The sequence below is a fragment of the Melampsora larici-populina genome (genome assembly GCF_000204055.1).
Source record: "Melampsora larici-populina 98AG31 unplaced genomic scaffold MELLAscaffold_19, whole genome shotgun sequence".
Lineage (NCBI taxonomy): Eukaryota > Fungi > Basidiomycota > Pucciniomycetes > Pucciniales > Melampsoraceae > Melampsora > Melampsora laricis-populina.
The window spans coordinates 261,252-281,788 of record NW_006768783.1 but is presented as its reverse complement, the minus strand read 5'-3'; the positions used below and the strand labels follow the sequence as shown (position 1 = coordinate 281,788).

General features: G+C 42.9%; 3 protein-coding genes across 3 annotated transcripts; all 3 read left to right on the top strand.

Moving 5' to 3' along the window:
- Positions 1-10,177: 10,177 nt before the first annotated feature.
- On the top strand, positions 10,178-12,439 carry MELLADRAFT_71909 (uncharacterized protein; the record flags this gene model as incomplete). Its single annotated transcript, XM_007410282.1, has 4 exons — positions 10,178-10,766; positions 10,853-11,025; positions 11,165-11,429; positions 11,510-12,439. The coding sequence occupies 4 exons, from the start codon at positions 10,316-10,318 to the stop codon at positions 12,295-12,297; spliced, it is 1,677 nt and encodes a 558-aa protein (XP_007410344.1).
- Positions 12,440-13,827: 1,388 nt separating this feature from the next.
- MELLADRAFT_106663 (uncharacterized protein) lies at positions 13,828-14,954 on the top strand (the record flags this gene model as incomplete). Its single annotated transcript, XM_007410283.1, has 4 exons — positions 13,828-13,896; positions 14,013-14,084; positions 14,580-14,687; positions 14,898-14,954. 4 exons carry the CDS (start codon positions 13,828-13,830, stop codon positions 14,952-14,954), a joined length of 306 nt encoding a protein of 101 aa, XP_007410345.1.
- Positions 14,955-16,961: 2,007 nt separating this feature from the next.
- On the top strand, positions 16,962-18,311 carry MELLADRAFT_56132 (uncharacterized protein; the record flags this gene model as incomplete). Its single annotated transcript, XM_007410284.1, has 5 exons — positions 16,962-17,168; positions 17,582-17,727; positions 17,797-18,001; positions 18,107-18,201; positions 18,286-18,311. Coding segments are annotated over 5 exons (467 nt in total), but the record flags the coding sequence as incomplete, so codon positions are not given.
- Positions 18,312-20,537: the final 2,226 nt, after the last annotated feature.

Sequence of the window (20,537 nt, the reverse complement as noted above, 5' to 3'; positions counted from 1 at the left end):
GGGTCTAGCTTTGTGCTCGTGAGTGGTGTTAACTTATTGACATGCTTCTCTAATCCCCAGATAAACTTCTTCATCCACTGTACCGTACCTAAAAATTTCTTGATCCCTTTTGCTGATTTTGGTGTTTTCCAGTTCAAAACTTGTTCTACTTTTGCATTATCTGCTTTGATACCATCAGCTGAAATCCAGTGACCCAAGAATTTAATTTCGTCCTTGAACAACTTTGTCTTCTTCTTGCTACAGTAAAGATTGGCCTCACGTAATTTTTGAAGTACCATGCGTGTATGGAGAACATGTTCTTCAGGTGAATTTGAAAAAACTACGATATCATCCAAGTAAACGACACAAATAGAGTTAAGGAGTTCACCTAAAGCCTCCTCCAATCGACCTTGATGAGTGCTCGGTGCATTCGTGAGCCCCATAGGCATCACGCACCATTCGTACAGTCCCCAAGGTGTGTGAACCGCTGTCAATGGGATGTCGGCCTCTCTCATGCGGGTTTGAAAAAAAGTGTTGGTGAGATCAATGATTGAAAAAATCTTTCCAGATGCCACCAGCCTGACCAACCGGTCTACATTAGGTAATGGTGCGCGGTCCCTCACGGTCAGGCTGTTCAAGACACGGTAATCGCATACCCATCTCGGAAGTTCGGTAGGGTCCTTCTTTGGTATAATCAAGCTTGGTGACGCATACTGACTTGTTGAGCGTCGAATCCTTCCAGCCTCAAGATGTTGGTCGACCAGTTTTTTCCACGCATTCATGTGTTTCGGTGGGTAATTGTATTGCTTTTCATTGATGATTGCGTCAGGGTCTTTCAAAATAATCTTGTGTCGTATTCTTGAGCTCTCATTCTGCAACTTTTCAGGAAAAGATCCATCTACAAATAAACCTTCTTCTTCTGCTTCATCCGATACCGCTGGTATGTCTGCAGGGAATAATTCATGAAACTCCTCATACATTTCAACTTCTAACCTCTCCTTCTCACTCAAGATCACATGATTCTCTTTCTCACTCAATTCTCTCTCCCATTTGGTCTCACAATCTCTCCGAGGCTCAGTGATACGAGGGATGGATTTCCTAGTAAGCTTTTCATTTAATTCTTCTAAAACTCGATAATCGAAAATTTTCATCCCGGTACATTCACATACAATAGCTCTTTGGTTCACAGAGACAGAAAATTGAGAAATATTGAAAAACGGCGTCCCTAAGATCATGTCGAAATCACCACCTACGTCCCCCAGTTTGCAATATGTGCGATCAAACCGTTTGCCCGATGTCGGCTCCAGTAAGTTGATGGTGGTGAAATGAGTCAGAGATGGCGCTGGTGAATTGGTGTTGACTGCGAGGCTGAGCTGAGTAGGTCGAGTCAGCTTCCTTCGTTGCAGTTTAAAACACTCGGCCGCCCGTTCTGTTAGCAAATTGACCTCAGCCCCAGGATCAGCTAACGCTTTCAGTTTCTTGCCATTGCACTCAAACTCGATAATCACTCGAGGGGGTTTTGGGGAATTAACGCACCCTTCTTCTTCAGCGAGGTCGAGTTCCTCGTCTAGCGCCTGCAACACAGCAACCGAGGCCTCGTCCATCTCAGGAAATTCGGACGCTGCAGCTGCTCGAGCGTAGGATGGCCCTGGTCGTCCAGCTGGAGGCTGGGTAGCACGTCCGGCTGAAGTTTGATTAGCTAGTGGTGCCGTTCTCGCACACGGTGGGATGTAGTTAGCTGGCTTTGGTGGTGCGACGTAGCCTGGCGGGAATTGTACTTTCTCTCTAACGTAAGGACCTTTGCACGCTCGATATTCGCTACCGCAGTAACCTTTGCAGAAATGACATTTCCCTAGTTTATCGAGGTAAGAGTGAATCTTCCAGGTGAATTCTTCATCAGTCAACCGTCCATTGGTGCTAGTGTTGGTGACGCGAGATCTGTATTGGCCTGGAGCAGGGTAAGCAGGTGTTCTGGTCTTCTTTGTGATAGCGTGAGAGGCTACCAAGGAGTGATAGAGAGTTTCACAGTGATTCTCGAAATCGTGGTAAGTGAATTCCTTGGTGTACTTAGAGAAACCCCACAACACCACCGCAGCCTTCAGCTCTTCAATCATACCATATTCTACATACTTCGCCAATTGATGGTCATCCAAAGTGATTGTATGAAAATTGATCAAAATCTGAATACCTCGCGCACGAGTACTATAAGTGATGAAGTCCTCATATGGCGACATCTTGAGGTGTTGAGCCTTTTCATACAACCGATCCTTCCAATCGCCTGGTAAGCAAGACGCGAAGAGTTGGTTGAGGAAATCCTTCCAGCTGCTTTTGATAAATCTTTCAAAGCCTCCTTCGTAAAAAGCATGGGCATTCGGTTCCTCCAGGAAGTTTCCAACCAGAGTGATTCGATCCTTGTCTAACATCACACCTTTAGTGCGGAAAAAAGTTTTCAAGGAGGAATACCACGTGAGAAACGGCTCGGTTTCGCGGTAAGGACCTTTATAAACTGGTCCATCTGAGGTGCAAAACTTCGTAAGGTCGATTTGACCATCTGGTTTAGATTCGGCTGGCGCAGAAGTACCTTGACTTGGTTCCTTCTCTTTTGAGATAAGTAATTTCATCATAAGGTCTTCAAATTTTTCCATACGTTTATTACTGGCAATTTGAGATTCCGCTATGGCTTTCATAAGGTCTGAACCTGAGTTGTCTGAAGTAGTCTGTCGATCGGTCATTTTCGGGAATGGTGCCGTATTCGATGGCGTTTTTTGTGTTGGGGAGGGGGGCAAGGATGATAAAGGCGACGATATGTCTGATTCTGGCAATGAAGGTAAGTTGGATGGCTCAATACGAGCACGGACTGGCGAAGCTGGCGGTAGAAAGTCTGTACGGGTACGCGATGGTGTGGCTGATGGAGGTTCTTGTCTTGCGGCTAGTCTGGCGGTATTGGCGTCTGGCCTGGAAAGTCGTTTCTCGCGATTATTCGCTCTGATGATTGCTTCGGGGTCTGGCAAGGGTAAAGGCGGTCCTTTTTGAGTCGATTGAGATGATCGTCGTGTATTCATGCACGCCGATCAGGGTGGAGTAGTGATGGAAGACTAGCGTCAACGATGTACAATAGAATTGAAACAGTCGGAGTGGCGCATTTGAGTTTTTTGAAGTATTGAAAGAAAAAAAAATTGAATTTGATTTTTTTTTTTTTTTTTAAGTTTTGTTTTTTTGAATGAGTTGATCGCGATAAGGTTTGTTTAATCTCGTGATGGGTTTGAGAAAAAAAAAGTGTAAGGTCTGAAGACCTTCACTGCAATACTTCGAGCGGGAAACTGTGAAACACAGTCGATAGGTTTCTAGAACCCAAGAGATCTAATCTGTATTTCAAATACCAACGAGAACACTGGTTCCGAAGGATAAAGGGCGTGAGATTAGTCCCGGTATCTCTAAGGACTACAAGATGAAAGAATGAAAGAAAAGAAATAGAAATGAGAAATATCCATACCTGGTTCCGAAGGATAAAGGGCGTGAGATTAGTCCCGGTATCTCTAAGGAACCAGTACGTGAGTGGAAGTAAGAACAACTATAAATGAGGTGAGCTTAAGTCTAAGTATTAATATTTAAGTATTTGTATATATGGTTGGGTAATGACCGCAGGTCTTACACCTCATTGCTATCACACAATGACACATCAACTCAAATTCCCGTTGAGGATCATCTATACAGCCACTGTCTCTTTTCTTAGCATATTTATTCAGAGCAGCACACAATCCACTGGGATTCAAGCTTTATACATAAATTTCCTGTAGGTTTCAAAATATGCCAGGATTAGACTAGATTTAGGAATCTGGTTTTCAGAGAATCTTCTTGCCCATTTGATCTGTAAATGACGTAGGCTTGACAGGACCCTGGAAAGCTACAGCTGAAGAATCTGTTCTGATTGGAATGTATCATGGTCAAACAAAAGGCTGGCATACCACTTGGATTGGTAGGTTAATTATTTACCTTGAAAAATTGTTCTCTAGAAATACCAATGTCAGAGAAATTGCAACATCCTTTTAAGTCAAACTCAGTAGCATGGGTGATGTAATACAATGCCAAGGAGTACACTTTCTAGCAAAAGTTGTAAATCACTGTCCAGTTAGTCATAGTGCCAGCGCTCACTGTCAGCCCTGAGCCCTGTGTACAGGACCACGGACTAACAAACACACATGTAAATATATGTAATACATATGTAAATATATGAAACTTGTCTGAAACCATAAGAATTACAACTCATGGCTCAGTTTCAAGAGTCAATTAAGTAACAAGACTTACTATGACTCAACCAGTAATAGTAAACCTAACCCAAACCTAACCCAAACCTAACTCAAAGAAAAGCAAACCTAAGCGCCAACCACAAGTTGACGCCTAGGTGTAGGATATATAAACTCCTCTTCTTCCCACTTTGGAAGAAGAACCAACTTATTATCTTTCCACAATCCCACATCACAACTTACTTGATTCTTACCAAGAATATTGAGTATAGTGATTTTATTGTATTTGATCTTATAGTTCTACAACCTTCCTCAAGCCCTTGTAAGCTTTAAAGTGGTGGTTCTAAACTAGTGGGACTACATAGTTATAGAACCAAGCTTTAGAATTACATAGGATACCTCCTGAGTTGAGTGTAAAGTATCCGGCGGAACCTTTGAGCAATCAGAGTGTAAAGTTCTGCAGGCTCTAATCCCTACAGAGCTCTTGAGTAAGCTCCTTTGAAGGATTACTCCGCCATCCCACTGGCTCTAAACCCTCTCCTTAGAGGTCAACTAACTGAAGTCTTTACTTGTGTACCAAGTAAAGACTTTCTTAACCTTTATTCCACCTGTACTTCACCTTTTTTAGTGAAGAGTCAGCCAAAAAGTAGCTGACCCCTCACACTCACTTTGAAATGCTGGTGAAAGTAGTCAAGGCTTCATGTGATGTTGGGGTGGCTAAAGTGTGCTTCTGACCTTGCAAATGCATGATCAAAAAAGCAATGAATTGGCCTCCTGGGCAATCTTTGGCAATTTTTCCTTTCTTCACATACCAAGGAAGAAGTTTTCTGGGACCCTGGCTTGGCCCAATGTTTCACAGACCCAACTCTGTAGTTCAGGAAGAAGTTTTCTGGGACCCTGGCTTGGCCCAATGTTTCACAGACCCAACTCTGTAGTTCCATCAACACCACCGGCGCTCCGCTCGAGATAGCGGCAGCGGAGCGGTAGCACAGCGCACGCCCCGCCCGCGCTAACCATTTCTCCACATAGCGGGCTTCAACCGTTGCTATAGCTATGGTGAAAGCCTAAGGCATATAGCGGTTTGCAAAAGGTAGCAAAAATTCGCTGTGCTATGTGTCGCCCTAGCGCCTCAGAGCGCATAGCGAAAAGCCATAACGACCTAAACCATTATCACATTTCTTTTTCCATAATTGACCTTTCCCAAGCTCACTTCCAACTGATATCACACGAGTTGACGTCATGCTTCAATCACTCCAACGATTCTTGACTGGCGAACCACCTCCTTATTTCAGCCTCAATCCACTCGATTTTAACACCTCACCTCAACAATCCTCTCCAAAATCATACTCATGTCTGGTAAATTGACGTTTCCTTTTTTCATTCGATCTTCTGATTTTTCGAGGCTAATGTAGTTGTCTGATTGTTTGTAGTTTTTGATTGCTTGTTTTTGTATTTCTGATTAGCTGGTTTATCAGTTTTGATCTTTGCTTATGATTGGATTCGATCGATTAATCTTGAATCAAGTTTTTAATGTGTTTACCCGATACATTATAAAGTAAGTTTTTGTCTTGTGTATTCAACAATGAGACAACTTCACTTAGCTTCATCTGATATTTATTGTTATGGACATTGTTAATATAAGGTACCATAATGCAGTAGATGCGAAATAGAGAACCATGAACTCAAAATGTATGTTGATTATGTACCATTCCATTCTTATCAATCTAAGTCAATCGTTCCTAATGAATCTTCCCTTTTGCTCGGACCAATCACTTTTGATCTAGTTTTAAATGGCTGATTGCTGCAGCTAGGATCTTTTTTTAAAGTGATAAGGTAGTGATGGTTATTTGTTCAAGAACAGTATTTATATAAGATAAGTGAAGAACTACATATTTTTAAATCTACTTTCAATGTTTGTAAAATAAGTGAAATGTAATAGATGAGCATCGATGGTGTGGCTCACTACACCAATCGGAACAGGCCAGTTGCATCGCTTGCTGGATGATATATTGATTCAGCTTTATCAACGTGTGTTCTAAGTTCACTTAATTGATGACCTATCCCAACAAAGAAGTAGAGCTTTCTACATAGAGCGCCTTCGGACTGTCAAAGAGACTGCCATACATCGGATGGCTTCCCTAGATGGCGCTAGAGGCTCAATCCACACTAACAGGAGCCATGAAGCTAGATGCAACCCTGCAAACGATACACTTCAATTTGGCCATAAACCTAGTGAACAAGCCCTCTTGGGAGGTCAAGAAAGCCCTGCTGACTAAACTTATGCGCTGTAGCCCTTTTGGGCGCTATTTGTTGTGAAATTCCATCATAGCGGAGCGGAGCGGTCTGAAAAGCCGCACCGCTCTCAGATTTTCATAGCGCCTCCAAAAAGATAGCGTAGCGATTGGCTTTTTTTCATAGCCCCAGATTGCTCCGCTCGTGATTTATGTGAATATAGCGGAGCGCCGGTGGTGTTGGTTCCATTAAGTTTGATTATTAGCATGGGAAGGAGAGGTTTCACTGGCATTGTGAGAAAAATCATATAGAACTGGTCTGTTGAACTTCTTGAGATAGCACACTCAAAATAACAACACCTTTGAATATTTCTGTACAATAGCCATTCTCAAACCAACCTTTCTCGGTTGCCAAAATAACTTAGTACACCTGGTTAAATTTTTGGCTGTGAGCTGTCAATGAATGCCAACATGATATACAATTTTACAGCCAAAAAAGCAACTGGGTGTAGCAGGTTGTTTAGCAGCCAGGTTAGGCTTGAGAAGGGTGAATGATCACATAGTTTCAATCAAGGCAGCAGGGTGTCAATCAGTACCTTAGTTGCACTGATATTGATCTATGAGCATATTCAGTCCACTTGTCATCACAATAAAAAAAACTTGACTCAAACTTCAGAAAATGCCTTCTTTGATCCCCTTTGTGTTCAAATCAAACCATTTCCAAATCCAAAATACAGTGAAAAACATGTGAGCCAAGTCAACATCAAGTTTTAACAAAGTCCACAGGCAACGTGATCCATCAGAAGCCTGGGCTCCACTTTGTGGAAAAACTGCATATTGATCCAAGGGAGTGTTGAACAGAATAGTGGCTTGCAGAGATGAAGATAGAGATATTGGACCAGAGATGGAATTATGAATGCACCACAAAAAGGAGCAGTGACATAGAATTGAATGCACACTTGATGTGGTCTGCCAAGGAAGAGGAAAGTGACATGGCCTTGAATACATAATCATCCAAATATCCTAGCAACATCAGCATTGTGTTTTTGTTCACACTAAAATCAAATATTTTAGGGTAGAACACCAAGTGTGCATCAATCTGAAACAAGTCATATCAGAAGACAATGCCACAGACAGGCTACCCAGGGTTCACAACTCAACAAAACACGTAAGAGACATGTTGGAGGTACCAATCCTGGAATACCTAAAGCATCTTTGTGTTAAGCCCAGATCAAACCTTTCCTCTCATCTTGAGCCATGACCAACTTACCTAAACATTTCAAATGAGCAACCAAGAACGTGTCAAGGGCAGGGAAACACACCATGCCTCAGGAAGCTGGGAAAAATTGACATTGTAAGGTTACTCATCATGGATGGCCAAGTTCATAGAAACTAAGAAACACACCGCTGGCGCATTTAACCCCAGATTGATCACCAACAAAGATGTCTATGATTTCATTGTGTGGGCTGGGAAGGAGAAAGGAGCCTCAACCAACAGACTGGATAGACCTTTGAGCTCAGTCACAATCAAGAAGTATTTACATGGAATTATAGCTTGGCAAATAGTCAAACACACAAAGATTCTGGCGGAAGACCCCAAGGTAGTAAAGCCATTATTACGAGCTGTGAAGAGAGGCAATGAAAACTGTTGTAAGAAGACAAAGCTATCCTAAGAAGACATGTAGATTTTGGAGTGAAGAAGGGAATGAACTTTGTGAGATTACACCTGCTGAAGGCAAAGACTGCACTCCCAGGAGAGGTGTAAGGTATCCATTTACAACAGCAACTAAATGGATTGGATCCGGTAGCAGCAATATCACGACGGTTAGCAAAGAACCCAAGAGCAAGCCCTGATACGCCCCTGTCTGCTTTGAAAGAAAAGGATGTGTTGAAGGCACTATTGAAAAAAAAGTTCCTGAATGGAGTGAAAAAAATATGGGGTCAGCATGGAATGAAGAAATGGAGAGGCCACTCTTTTAGAGTAGGAGGAGCATCCTTGAGATTCAACCTAGGAACAAGAATTTATAAGATCACACAACAAGGTAGATGTAAGTCAATGGCATACCTCAGGTATCTAAAAACATTTGATCCTCACAATGTCAAGGACTCAGCCTGATTCCTAGCAGCAATAGAAAATAAGGTGTGGCCAGAAAAGAAATTTAGAGAAATAAATTGGAGATTGGAATGTCTATTGACTTTTTGAGAAAAAACTTGATCCTGATCAACACTTGATTCTAGAAGAAGGAATCTGAGAGCCATGTGAGAAATGACCCCTAAGTTTTTTATTAACAGTTGTAGTCTGTTTTTGACGGAGCGCACCAAAGAGAGTTCAAGCCACAAAAGTTAAACTGTGTGAAAGTGTTGATGTACAGAAGAATAAGGGAGAAAGATTATCCCGGTTAGACCCTCAGGGACAAGGCAATTTGTCTCTTTACTTTCTTTTTTGGTTGGAGATTTTTTTTTACAAATTTCATCCAAAGTTGAAAGTAAATTCCACTAAAAAGAATATCATATAATTGATATTCACAAGATGGATTATTAGTGGTACATAAAGTTGAAAACCACATGGAGTTTTTGGTTTTTGTGGGGAAAATCAAAAAATCCATGTGGTTTCATGTAGGGTTTTCATGTGGTTTTGAACTTTGTGTACCACTATTCTCCTTTGTGAAATTAAAGAGTGATTTTCTTATTATGATTCTTCTCAACTGCAGCCATTGTAAGATCTACTGGCAGATTTTTGAAGAATTTTTTTGTCGCCAGATTTAATCAAAAACTCGCAACTATATCACTTTCAGAGTAAACTCCATTTTCCTGGTGCCAATTGGACCAATGGTGACCCTGGGCCAGCAACACAGCTGTTGCGCACTGAGCTGCTGGTACATTGCAGAATTCACATGCCGCACTGTTGCACAAATTCTGTATAAATGTTGCGGGTAACCCCAACATACAACAAGGTCTTTGGAATCAGGGTTCTTTTCTGACTGCAACAGCACTTTTTGTGTTGTGGTCCACAAGACTGTTGATTTTTGAGGTTTTTTGGTGCTGTTGCACATGGGGTGATCCGGCACGCAACTCATCCTGCCTATTTTATGCTGTGATGCTAGGAGCAACATAACTCAATTTGTGGACTGTATGCTACGTGTTGCAGAGCAACGCAGCCCGAAATGCCCTTTTTGTGCCGCACTGCGTTGCTGAAACACAGTTGTCAATGGGCAGCAGAGTTATCAATCTCAAAAGGGTTTTTTTGAGTTTTTGACCTCTAAATTAAATCTAGCAACATCACAAAGCTCTCAAAATCTGCCAATATCTGAGAACAGCTGTACTTGCGTCTTGGATGAGACCCCAGTATAAGAAAAGATTGAAAAAAAATATTGGCCTATGCCAGACCAATCACGCGATGCCAACGAGATTCGAACTCGCGCGGGCAGAACCCAACGCCTACGTTGTGCTGACGAATCAGCCATAGCAGGGCGTCTCCTTAACCACTCGGACATAGCACCATACAGCTTCTAGGCCTTTTGATCTCCAAACCGGTCTCTGATTTGAGGTAGGTAAAGAGACCCTGATCACATGAACTCCGCCTTACAGTTTTCCAAAAGACGTACATGCGGGTGATAAGATTATTGCACATCCAAATTTGGATTTCACATTTGGTGTAAAAGATGGTGGATGCTATGAGTACTAGAAAGGCTTTCTGAATCTGAGAGGTGTGGTGCACGATTGCATTGCGGCCTAGTCATTTGGGCGCAAAAATCCGGCCCCGCACCCTATGATACCCGAAGACCGTATAGATGACTGACCTCTGGAGTCTGGTGAATTCCTGGAAGATTGGATGTGATCCAACAAAGACAAGAGTTGACCATGAGGTCAGCTGCTGTTTATTCTCATTACCCTCAACGGATGCTTGGACATGATGAAGACGATGACTATGAAGAAGAGGATGAAGAGGATGACGAAGAGGATGAAGACGAAGATGGGGACGAAGATGACGACTCAGACACCAGTTTGAGCTCCGCTTTATCCTTATCATTCGGTCGTCCTTGTCATCATCACGCCACTCGAGATCGATTACATTCTTCAATATCAGCTTGCTCTTCAGCTTCAACCTCATCCGCATCCGCATCAGTATCAGCTCAAGGCCCAAGTTTTCCTGGATCAAGACGGCGGATTAAAAATGCTCTGGTGGTCTTGAGTACTCGAAGAGCTATCACCAATCGAGCTTGGAATGATCTTTGGAATGCTTTGCAGACACTTGAAGTGGTTCTCAATCAAACTCCTTCATCAGATCTTGGTGTCTTCTTTCCAATCTACGGTTGGTCCAAGTCTCTTTATACGAAATTTGACTCGCAAGTCAAGAAAGTTGTTCACTCATCTACCTTTATTCGCTTGGTGTTTTAGCCCGGATCTCCACTGATATGGAAATCCTCTTGGAGAATATCGCTGTTCAAGACAAAGATTATCGACGTGGACTGAGCTCTTCGGAAGCAAAGGCATTGGCGATTCTATTGCAAAAATGGCCGAAGATGGTTACAGAGCCAAGGTGGGGTTTTGTACGTCAAACCGTCGAGAACGTTAGTCACACGCTGGACTCAAAAAAGAGCAGAAAAAAATGCACGATCTTCCCCATCAGTCGATACACTTGTTCATCCACCTTGAGAGAAGCAAGGACGCCAAGTGTGACTAAAGTTTTTGGGTTTGAGGGTAGTATAGGTGCCTAAGCCAATCGCAATCCAAACGGTCGATCGACCTACTTCACAACTCTTGGCGTGTCTCGAAGCTATCATTCTTCTCGGTTCACCTCGAAAGCTTTCGTTGGCTAGATTAGGTCTTGATCATTTACCACTGGCACTTTTGAATCTTGACGAGGTGGTGAGTTGGTATTTGAGCTTCGAGGGGTCACCTACTCCACCAGGCCGTCTTGAAGAAGTACTAGGATCAATCAAGTTACTCGACTTGTCCCGTAATCAGCTTACTGGTTTGTGTCCTGATTTGATCCTTTGACTAGATTTTACAAATTTCATGCCAATTTGACTTGTACTTTGCACCCTTGAACAGTCCTTCCGAATTCGTTGCCATGCGCTCTACCGTGTCTTGAAAGCCTCAATTTGTCTCATAATCCATTCTTGACTATACCCACGAGCCTGACTCGGTTTAGGTACCTAGAGAGACTAAGCAACAAGGGTACTCGACGTCGGAAAAGCAATGTTCGCTCAATTTGGACCGAAATCGGAAACAAAACTCAAACAGAAGTGACTTCATCAGATGAGAAGGTACAATCACTTGTGGTCAATTGCATTCGCCGCATCCAATGCTCACTGAAGCATGGAGAAACAGTGGATTTGAGTAGCTTGGCTGCACATGTACGCCGTGCAGTCACAAACGGGTTCGACTGCGAATCCTGTGGACAATTTGTTGGACCATCAGATAGATTATCACCAATATACGAACGTGTTGTATTATTGTCACCGGCTATTAGTCTGCCAAGTCCAGCGGACGAAGGACGAGGTCGTGATGTAAGTGGGAGTAGCAGGGGAAAGACAGAGGTTATGAATGTATTGGGCGACGCGGTTTCACCTCATAGTTTAAGTTTGGCTGAACGAATAGCGGTAGCAGTAGGAAGTCGTAGAAGAGAATCTACAACACTTATCATTGGACCTAGAAGGCTTTGTTATAAATGTGCGAGATTACATCTTAGTTTTGATTCAGTAGGAGGAATTGATTTAGATCAGAAGGAATGTGAATGTGATGGATGTGAAGAAGAAAGGAAAATCGTAGGAGAGTTGGGATTAGTGAGGTGGGTAAGGAGAAAAGTGCCAAGAAATGGACAGAAGGTTATTCTATGATTATGGTAAATTTTATGCAATTTCGTTGATTTGGCAAGCATTTGTGAATTGAAATTTATCGATTATTGAGAGTCAACAAAAGCATGTAAATTGGACTTCTTTTCTTTGTGTGATGTGATTGACAATTTTAAAGCATTCTTCCAAACAAGCTCTCGACCCCTTTGATCACAAAGACAAGTAGGTAATATGTACCTTGTAGTATAATTTTGAAGATTGATCAGTATGAAAGTCGGAGGGGTACACATGGGATCGGACCAAAGTATGATAGCACCCCAGCGCGTCTATATTCCTGAAACCTTCTATCTTTTCTTGATTGAGGGTTTTCTAAATCACCAAACCCTGAGAACTTTTAATCTAGAATAAGAACTGATGGATGCTAAAAAGCAGTTCCTTCATTCCTATCTTCTACCACTTCATTATCTACAGATCTTATTCTTTTAGGGATGGTTTTTCTTATCTCCCCCACGCCCTGCTGTAAAGATTCGTATCCTTTTATCATCCCTTCATTTTTATGTCCTTACATTTCATTTTTTCCTTTTTATTCAAGGTTTGATGCTTCAGTTCATGATTTTTTGGCTTGTTTTGGCGTTTTTTAACTTTGGTATTTTATATAATCAACTACATACATCATTCTTCTTGATTCTTATCTTGTTGTGTCTCGAGAAACCCATTATTTATTTAAATTTTAGTCCATGATTTATCCTTTTGTAGGCCTTCCTCAAGCTCCTCTTGATACGTTTCTATTTTGGTTAGCCAAGTTCGCATTTACTTACTTTCATCTTCGAGTTCATCAATTTTTCTCCTGGTAATTGGATTTAGCTTTGGCGTTCTGCGTCAAATATCCAAGTGTCAGTGACCCGCCAGACTATCCTTTGGCATTCAACATTCAAGGGATCGCCCATACGTCGGAAGAGCGTGGTAGTCACTCCAACAGATTCCTGAGTCGATTATTGCATGTTCAATTCATGCACGTGTTGGGCCAACAAGCGCCCTTCAGGACAGTCGGAACCCCTCGATGACCCTCAAGACTCTTGACTTGCTAAGCTAAACCCTTGAAATCCGTTCTTCGTCCTGATCCACATGTAGCGCTAAAGCATTTGGGAAGCTACTATTTCTCTGCTGAGTTTCTGGAATCCGGTGGTTTAATAAACTTCGAAAACCTAAGAAGCCCAATATGGCAGGTTTAACGCTGTTTCTCAGAGATTTTTCAGGAATTTTCAAGTTCAAGATCAGATTAGAGAATTTTCATAGGCTCATTTCGGGAAGCATTCCGCAGATTGGGTCTCCTCAAACTTTAACTCTATATATTGGAGTTTTCATTGGAATCCTCCTTAAAGTCTCATTCATTGCACACCCGTGGGGAATCTGCAGCAGATCCTCCTGAATGGATTCAAATGAATCCTCAGAGATCTCCAGTGCGAACTCTGAGTCAATCAAAATCCGGATACCGGGGAAGACATACAAACAGATGCAAACCTGGCTGTCCCCACAATTGCTTTTCTGAGTTTCTTCAAGCAAACCCGAACTCACATGTCAATGGAAGCCTTTCTGATCAAAGCGCATGAGTTGAAGATCGGGGAATTCTCAGTGGAACGCGCGGTAAACCTGTGATGACACCATCGGACAACGCATTGATACCCCAAACTCCCGGCTGTGTTGAATGAAATAAAGCAAGTGATCGCAAACGTAAATAAGCTCATCGTGTGTTGTTCTAGGTGCCTGGAAGCAACTACCCACTTCCGGCTGGGGGCCAGATGTTAATAGAGGTAATTCCTGCCGTCATACTCGTGAGGAAGGATTCAAGGCAAATTGTGTACCGTTAACTGGGGTTTGGTTGGATTGAAAAACTATGTCTTAATGATCGAGGTTCATGGATGTATCTGGTGTCCAATTTCCGACATTGAGCGTATCAAATTGACTTTTATCCTCTGTGATTGTTTCGCTTCTGAATATCCAGTGAAGCTGAGTTGAAAACGACGACTTTCTGATTGATAAATTTGGCTTTCTTACGCTCGATCATCCAGGTTTATTTTTAACAACAGAAATTGCGAACCTTGCAAATCGAAGACAATTCAGAATGATTGTGTCATGAGTTTACTATGGAAATTGAATCAATCTTTGAAGATTTGTAATTCTCTTCCCTGCGTTTATCAATCTTTTGAAGTCTATGACTTATTCCCAAATCATTGCTCTTGTCGATGCGTCCAAAACAAGAGGCCGGAAAAATCCTTTGGGTGATGGTCAAGTGTAATCATAATCTCGGGGCCTCAATTGCTTCGTAGGCGTGCGAGTCCGCGGATCCAGGAAAATCTACTGCAATTACAGGGGGCATCTATAGCCCAGTCTCGAGAGCAGCCATTCTTGTTTGCGCAAGCGCGCGACTCTTCCATGTAGGTGATTTGCAGGGGGGAGGGCGCGGTACGAGTAGCTCCTTGTACAAGCTACAGCCTTTGCCAGAACCTGGACCGCTTTCAAGCCTCCAGACCACCATCATCAAATGGTGGTTTTTATTGTCCCATGTTGGGCAATCGGTAGATATCTAGATAGATATATTTTTACATGCGCTTCATCAAGGTAACAAATTTGTTTCTTGCTTTCAGAGGCATAGATGGCACATACCGATTGATAGCTTACATGCACCGGAAGACCTGCGATGAAAAGTAAAGTGACTTTTGGAATGATGAAATAAAAAAATGACGTACTTTTTTGCTAGGCTTCTGACGTTAAACGCGTCATCTTCTTGACCTTCTCATACACATCAAACACAGTTGGGTTCGAGAGCCGATCTAGCCGATCGCTCTACGATCCATCAAGTGAGAGGAAGAATACGCCATACACCTGGCTGGTGTATAAATGCCTGCCCGTTGGTTGTACTTGGCCTGACACTTTGAATCAGCAAAAAAGATGGTATCTGATGAAATGCATAGCACAAGACTAAAGGAATCTATGAACGAGTGTTCAAAGAGGTGATACTTGTGGTAAAGAGCCATGGGTTTCGGGCTACTCTGCGTCCCTGAATGACCACGAATGCGTCAGGATGTGATTTATATGAATGTTATCAGAGAAAGCTTAGATCAAAAGATGTCGGAGAAGTCTCAGCTTTCGCCTGGGAGCTGCACCTGTGCTGTAGAGATGAGCGAGCTTCTTTAGAACATTCCATGAAATCCGAGCTTTTGATATCTTTCATGATATGCGGAGTTGTGACAGAATTAGATCGCGAAGTTAGCCCGAAACTTTCGGTTGCTCAGCCTTTATCATTTGGCACGCGTGGTTTGTGAGGAATAACCCCGGGTGTGGATGCTATACAAACAGAGATGATCGTTATAGATCGTTATCCATGCGGCTCATGAAGCGGTACGGACTAAATTTTAAGCGCGGAAGATCTTGCAATATGAGATTGGGTGCTCATCGCCTGGAAATGTCTCATCCACTAATTCTACTCGCAATATACAACAGGCAATAACTATCAAAAGCTTTATTAACATCAAGTTACAGTGAGCTTGTCCTAAACTGATCTCAGTGCATATGTCCGGTAGTCAAATCAAAAGACACTCGCACTGCTGGCCAGTGGTTTATCTTGAGTTAACTTTTCAGGCGGTCCTGGTACACACAGTGACACTCTTCTAAGCTCGGTACTTGGTTCATTGCACTCAGCAGTGCACTGCGGCTTTTGGTTCTTGTTAAACCGGATCAAATCTCAAATTCAATGTAAGTGAAGAGTTTGCTTCTTGACAGGAACATTATTCTGGACGAACTGATTCCCACATGAAGGAACGGAATATCAGTGACTTCAAATTCTGCCGGGTTGTATACCCGGCGCCTACCCCATGAAACTCTTCGCAGACTAGTCCTTCACAAGCAAATGCAGGATGCGTTTCACTTGGATTCTTTGACCTCACTGACATTCAACATCAAGCCATCAAAGCAGTGCAATGATGCCGAGATGCCGAACGCTCAATACGTGCCCGTACTCCCAGGGCACGTTTGACATATGGCTTTGAAAAGGCCCTGTGACTCAGACTTTCTTCATGCTCTGCTTCCTCTTTCAACGGCAAGAAAAACTTCGGCAGAATAAAGTATACCGAACTGGGACTTTGGTCAATGAAGAGCTGAGTACATCCGAGATGATAACTAAATGCGTCGTGCAAATCCGGCGTGATCGTGGGCGGGAGTCAATTCCCAAGTCTCGGTGTGTTTTCCAAAACTGACATACGTCCTATGTATTACTTAAGAACATCCGTCCACACGAGTCGGCACGTGAGGATATAGACAACAAATTGGTGGTCCATTGTTAAAAGTGTGCGGATCGGACCAAGGTGCGAACCTACTTTGTGTCACTGCATGTAAGTATGTCCACCACCATGTAGAATGCACCGTACGTGGACGGCTACTCCCACCATTGGTTCGAACCAGATGGGAACAAAAATATGTACCATCGGATTGGTGACTATTGGTGAATGATCATTAACGACAAAAAAGATTACTCAGCAAGCCAATCTGACATCTAGGCTTGTGATTTCATCTTGCGCCTTTCTCCGTAAACAATCTATTGTAGTATCTACACTATCGCAGGATATAAAGTTTTTTTTAGTTGAGCTCCATACGTATTGAAATAATAAAACACCGGACCTTTATCAGATGTTGCTAAAATTCATTCCTTCTCTGTTGCAATTGTTTATCTCGTCGGAGATATATCCTTCACTTGTCGCATCTTTGATTTCATAACATAACCACTCATTTCAACTCTAGTGAAGGGCAGACGTTAAAGCATCGCGCATCTAGGGGAAGTACTCAAGGGCTGTAATCTTTAAACCACGACCATCTCTCTTGATATACCGCATCGCACCAAGATCTCATCGGCTTCAATAAATGTGAGTACATTTCAAACGCTGATAATCTACTCCCATGTTTTCTCAATTGGCCTGCGGCTGTTGTGCGGTCCACTTTACTCTACCTTGCTCTGTGCCATATCGCGACGAAAATAACATGCATCAGAGGATAGCTACAAGGATCTGCGCTCTCCCAACTCGGATCACCGAAATATCCTTGAGGAAGCACGCATGCTCACTACTCATTCAACTGGGCATCTGAAGTAGGAAGTATCCCAGGGCTTCACCGGCCTGGCTTTGAGGGACTCTAACTCGAGAGGCAGTCATGAATTGAACCCCATCTGATCATCAAACTTTACATCTTTCATACCGCTCTTCTATCATCCGTAACTCAACTTGTACCTTCAACTGGGTCAAAACTTTGTCTGATGTGACTGCAAAATTTCTACTCGCAGGGATCATGATTTGGTAGTACTGCAACAACCTGGTTGCGGATGCATCGCTTCAAATGAACTATATCCTCCACCAAATTACCACGGACGGATCCCGATTGGACCAGCAATCATCTTGCGCTTGATAGGTGATGAAATTGCCCCATTTGGTGAGCGCAAAGGCTGAATGTTACAAGAAAAGAGTTTCACATCTTGGGCTGACCTGGATATCATCCTAGATGGGTACCGGCTTCGATGTACCTTGAATTTACTTGATTCAACAGGGCAGCAAGAGCTACCTGGCATGCTTATTGGACATACGGTTGCAAATCACTTCAACGGGAGAGATTTGCATGGGCAATGGAAATGCTTCTTCATCTTCGGCGATACGGCAGTAAGGGAATTCGGCGTCTTTCGGCTAAGGGTCGATCTACAACGTGTATGGTAAGCGTATTTGCCCTTCATTTTTACTAATTTTTGCTCAACAAACACCTGACGCAAATTGAAACTCTGTGCCGGTCGATGTGGCTTCCTCTTCCCTCAATTCAGGCCGGATTCACGAGAGCCCGAGCTATTGGCAACCGTGGTGACCAATTCCTTTCCGGTGGTACAAAACTCGGAATTCCCGGTTCCAGGGGTAGAGTGTAAGTCTTCCATGCTATGCGATTTTAAGTATCCAGTTCGAAAGTCAAAGATAGAAAGGCTCATGACTACATTCTTGACCTCAGTAAAAACCGAACTCAGTGACCATCTTCGTGCACAGGGCGCGCATATAGTTTTACCGCCCTCTCTCAATCAAGATGGCGTCTTGGCAATCATGAACGGCTATGGAGAGACTGACAGCGAGGATGAATGGTGAAGGGAATTTCTGGTTTGATGAACATTTTGACCTCCTACAGTCTTTTTCACTTCGATTTCTTGTTATATTTTAGTTTAAATTTTTTCTATCTTAGGCATCCTTGCTTTCCAAAGTCGATGCTAACTTCTCATATTATGCCTGTCTCTCTCGCTCATGTATGTATGCGCGTGTGTATAGCTGTGTAGAAATGTTTCTTTTTACGATTATATGACCCCTGGCAGGCATTGTGTTGCTTATGTGTAACATTTTTTGTCTTCCTTTTATCTCTCACACTTTCCTTCTTGAATTATGGTCCCCGCAGGGACCTGCAGAAATTTAAATTAATGTGTCTTCAGGAATATGGACATCCTATGAGTGGACATTGTCTAAAGATTGAAGGTAAGCTTTTATATCCAACAGGACTCAATTGGGCACCAAAATCTTCAATATCAAGCTTGCTGATTGACTACATCATTTTAATGATACCGGTCAACAATCAATCAAATTTATGGAAACTTTTGTATTTGAAAGAATAATAAAATTGTAAAGGAACCTCAGAGTCATAGAAGATGTATTGTGCAACCTCTTCCAGGAGAACCGGATTTTTTATACAGGCGTGATCATCCATTGAGGATCCATATCGACAAGATCTCTACATCACCACATCAGCCTCAATGAATGCAAGCGTTATCGATGCAAACTATGGGTAGGAAGCCGGATCGCCCCTTCTGTGAGAGGACCTCATGACTCGTCCTGTTGACATTGTGGGCGCAGCGCAAAAAGCGCGAAAAAGTCGCGCCTTGTCGCAGGCGCGCCCCAAAAGTTCAAAACTGGTGAGGGCGCGCCAGTATAGTTATTCTGCAGGTGGCAGAAGTATTGGAGTCTTGAGGTCAACACACTCGTCTGATGTACCTTGAAGGTGCTGAGACTTTCAACTTGTCCAACAAATGTAAGTAGCATATACTGCAGAAGCTTCAAATGGACAAGTTGCAGTTGAATTCAAACTGATTAATCCTGTTTCAAAATATCTTATATCCATTGGTTCAGTGTGTGTGTGTTCAAGTGTGCGAGGTAGTTGGGACATGAGTATCAATGTCACAAGTATGTCTTGTGACATTGTATTTTCCCTTTACCTCCTATTCTACCATTACTTAAAAACTAATAGATCTAAGTACATATAATCTTATAGCATTTGAGCGTGGTGTGGGGGGGGGCTCTGAGGGGGGGTAAGGGTTAGATATCCTATCAGGTCCTTACCCTGTTACCCCCTACTGAGGCAAGAATAGGCTGTGAAAGTAAAAAGGGGGGTATCTCAACCCCTTCTACTCACGGGGGTACAGCCGTGAGCCCCAGGAAACCCCTCTTACTCTACTTGTGTGAGTGAGCCACCTATCTCTGTGTCCCCCAAACCTTAATTTGGTTATGCTTTACCAGGCTCCTCATTTTGCGCATGTGATCGCCAGGGCTGTACAGGAAGTTTGAATTGCATTGGTCAATCCTTCCTTCCGTTTCTCCATCATTTCACCCTCTGTTCCTTCAATAGCTTGACCGTCTTCCTTAGTTCCTTTGGGTCAAACTTCTGTAGATATACTTGGTAAGCGTCTGACTTCCTGCCTGCTCTTTGTATCTCTTCCTTTGTCTCCCCTAGGTTCCACCTCAGGGAAGCTCCTCCAATGCAGAAGGAGTGTCCATAAAGCAGTTGTTTGTTGGTAGGTCTGTGTTTGTTCCAAACTGTTCTCAGCTTGGTAATGACTTCCGCTTTTGTCATTTGCCGTCTCATAGATCCATGTGTTATCACAAAAAGGTCCTTGGTCTCCTTCCGTGGTCTGAAAAGGTACAACTTTTCCAGCACTTTTACCGGATTGAGTGTCAAATTCTGTTTTTCTAGGTGTAGGTGTTGGATCTCCCCAGGCATGGCTGTCTTGGCATTCCTGATTGCTATCCTCACAAAGCTTCTGTTCTTCGCCCAGGTGATTTCACTCCATTTTGGCATGTGTTTCCCTTCCTCGTCTGTGACCAATTCTCCCAGTCTTGAGGTTCCCCAGAACGCTATTGTGGCTATTGTTAGAAGCATTAGCTCTTCTTCATTTCTCATCAATAGGCTGTTTTGTAGGACGAGAAGGTCTGACATTAGCACCAGTG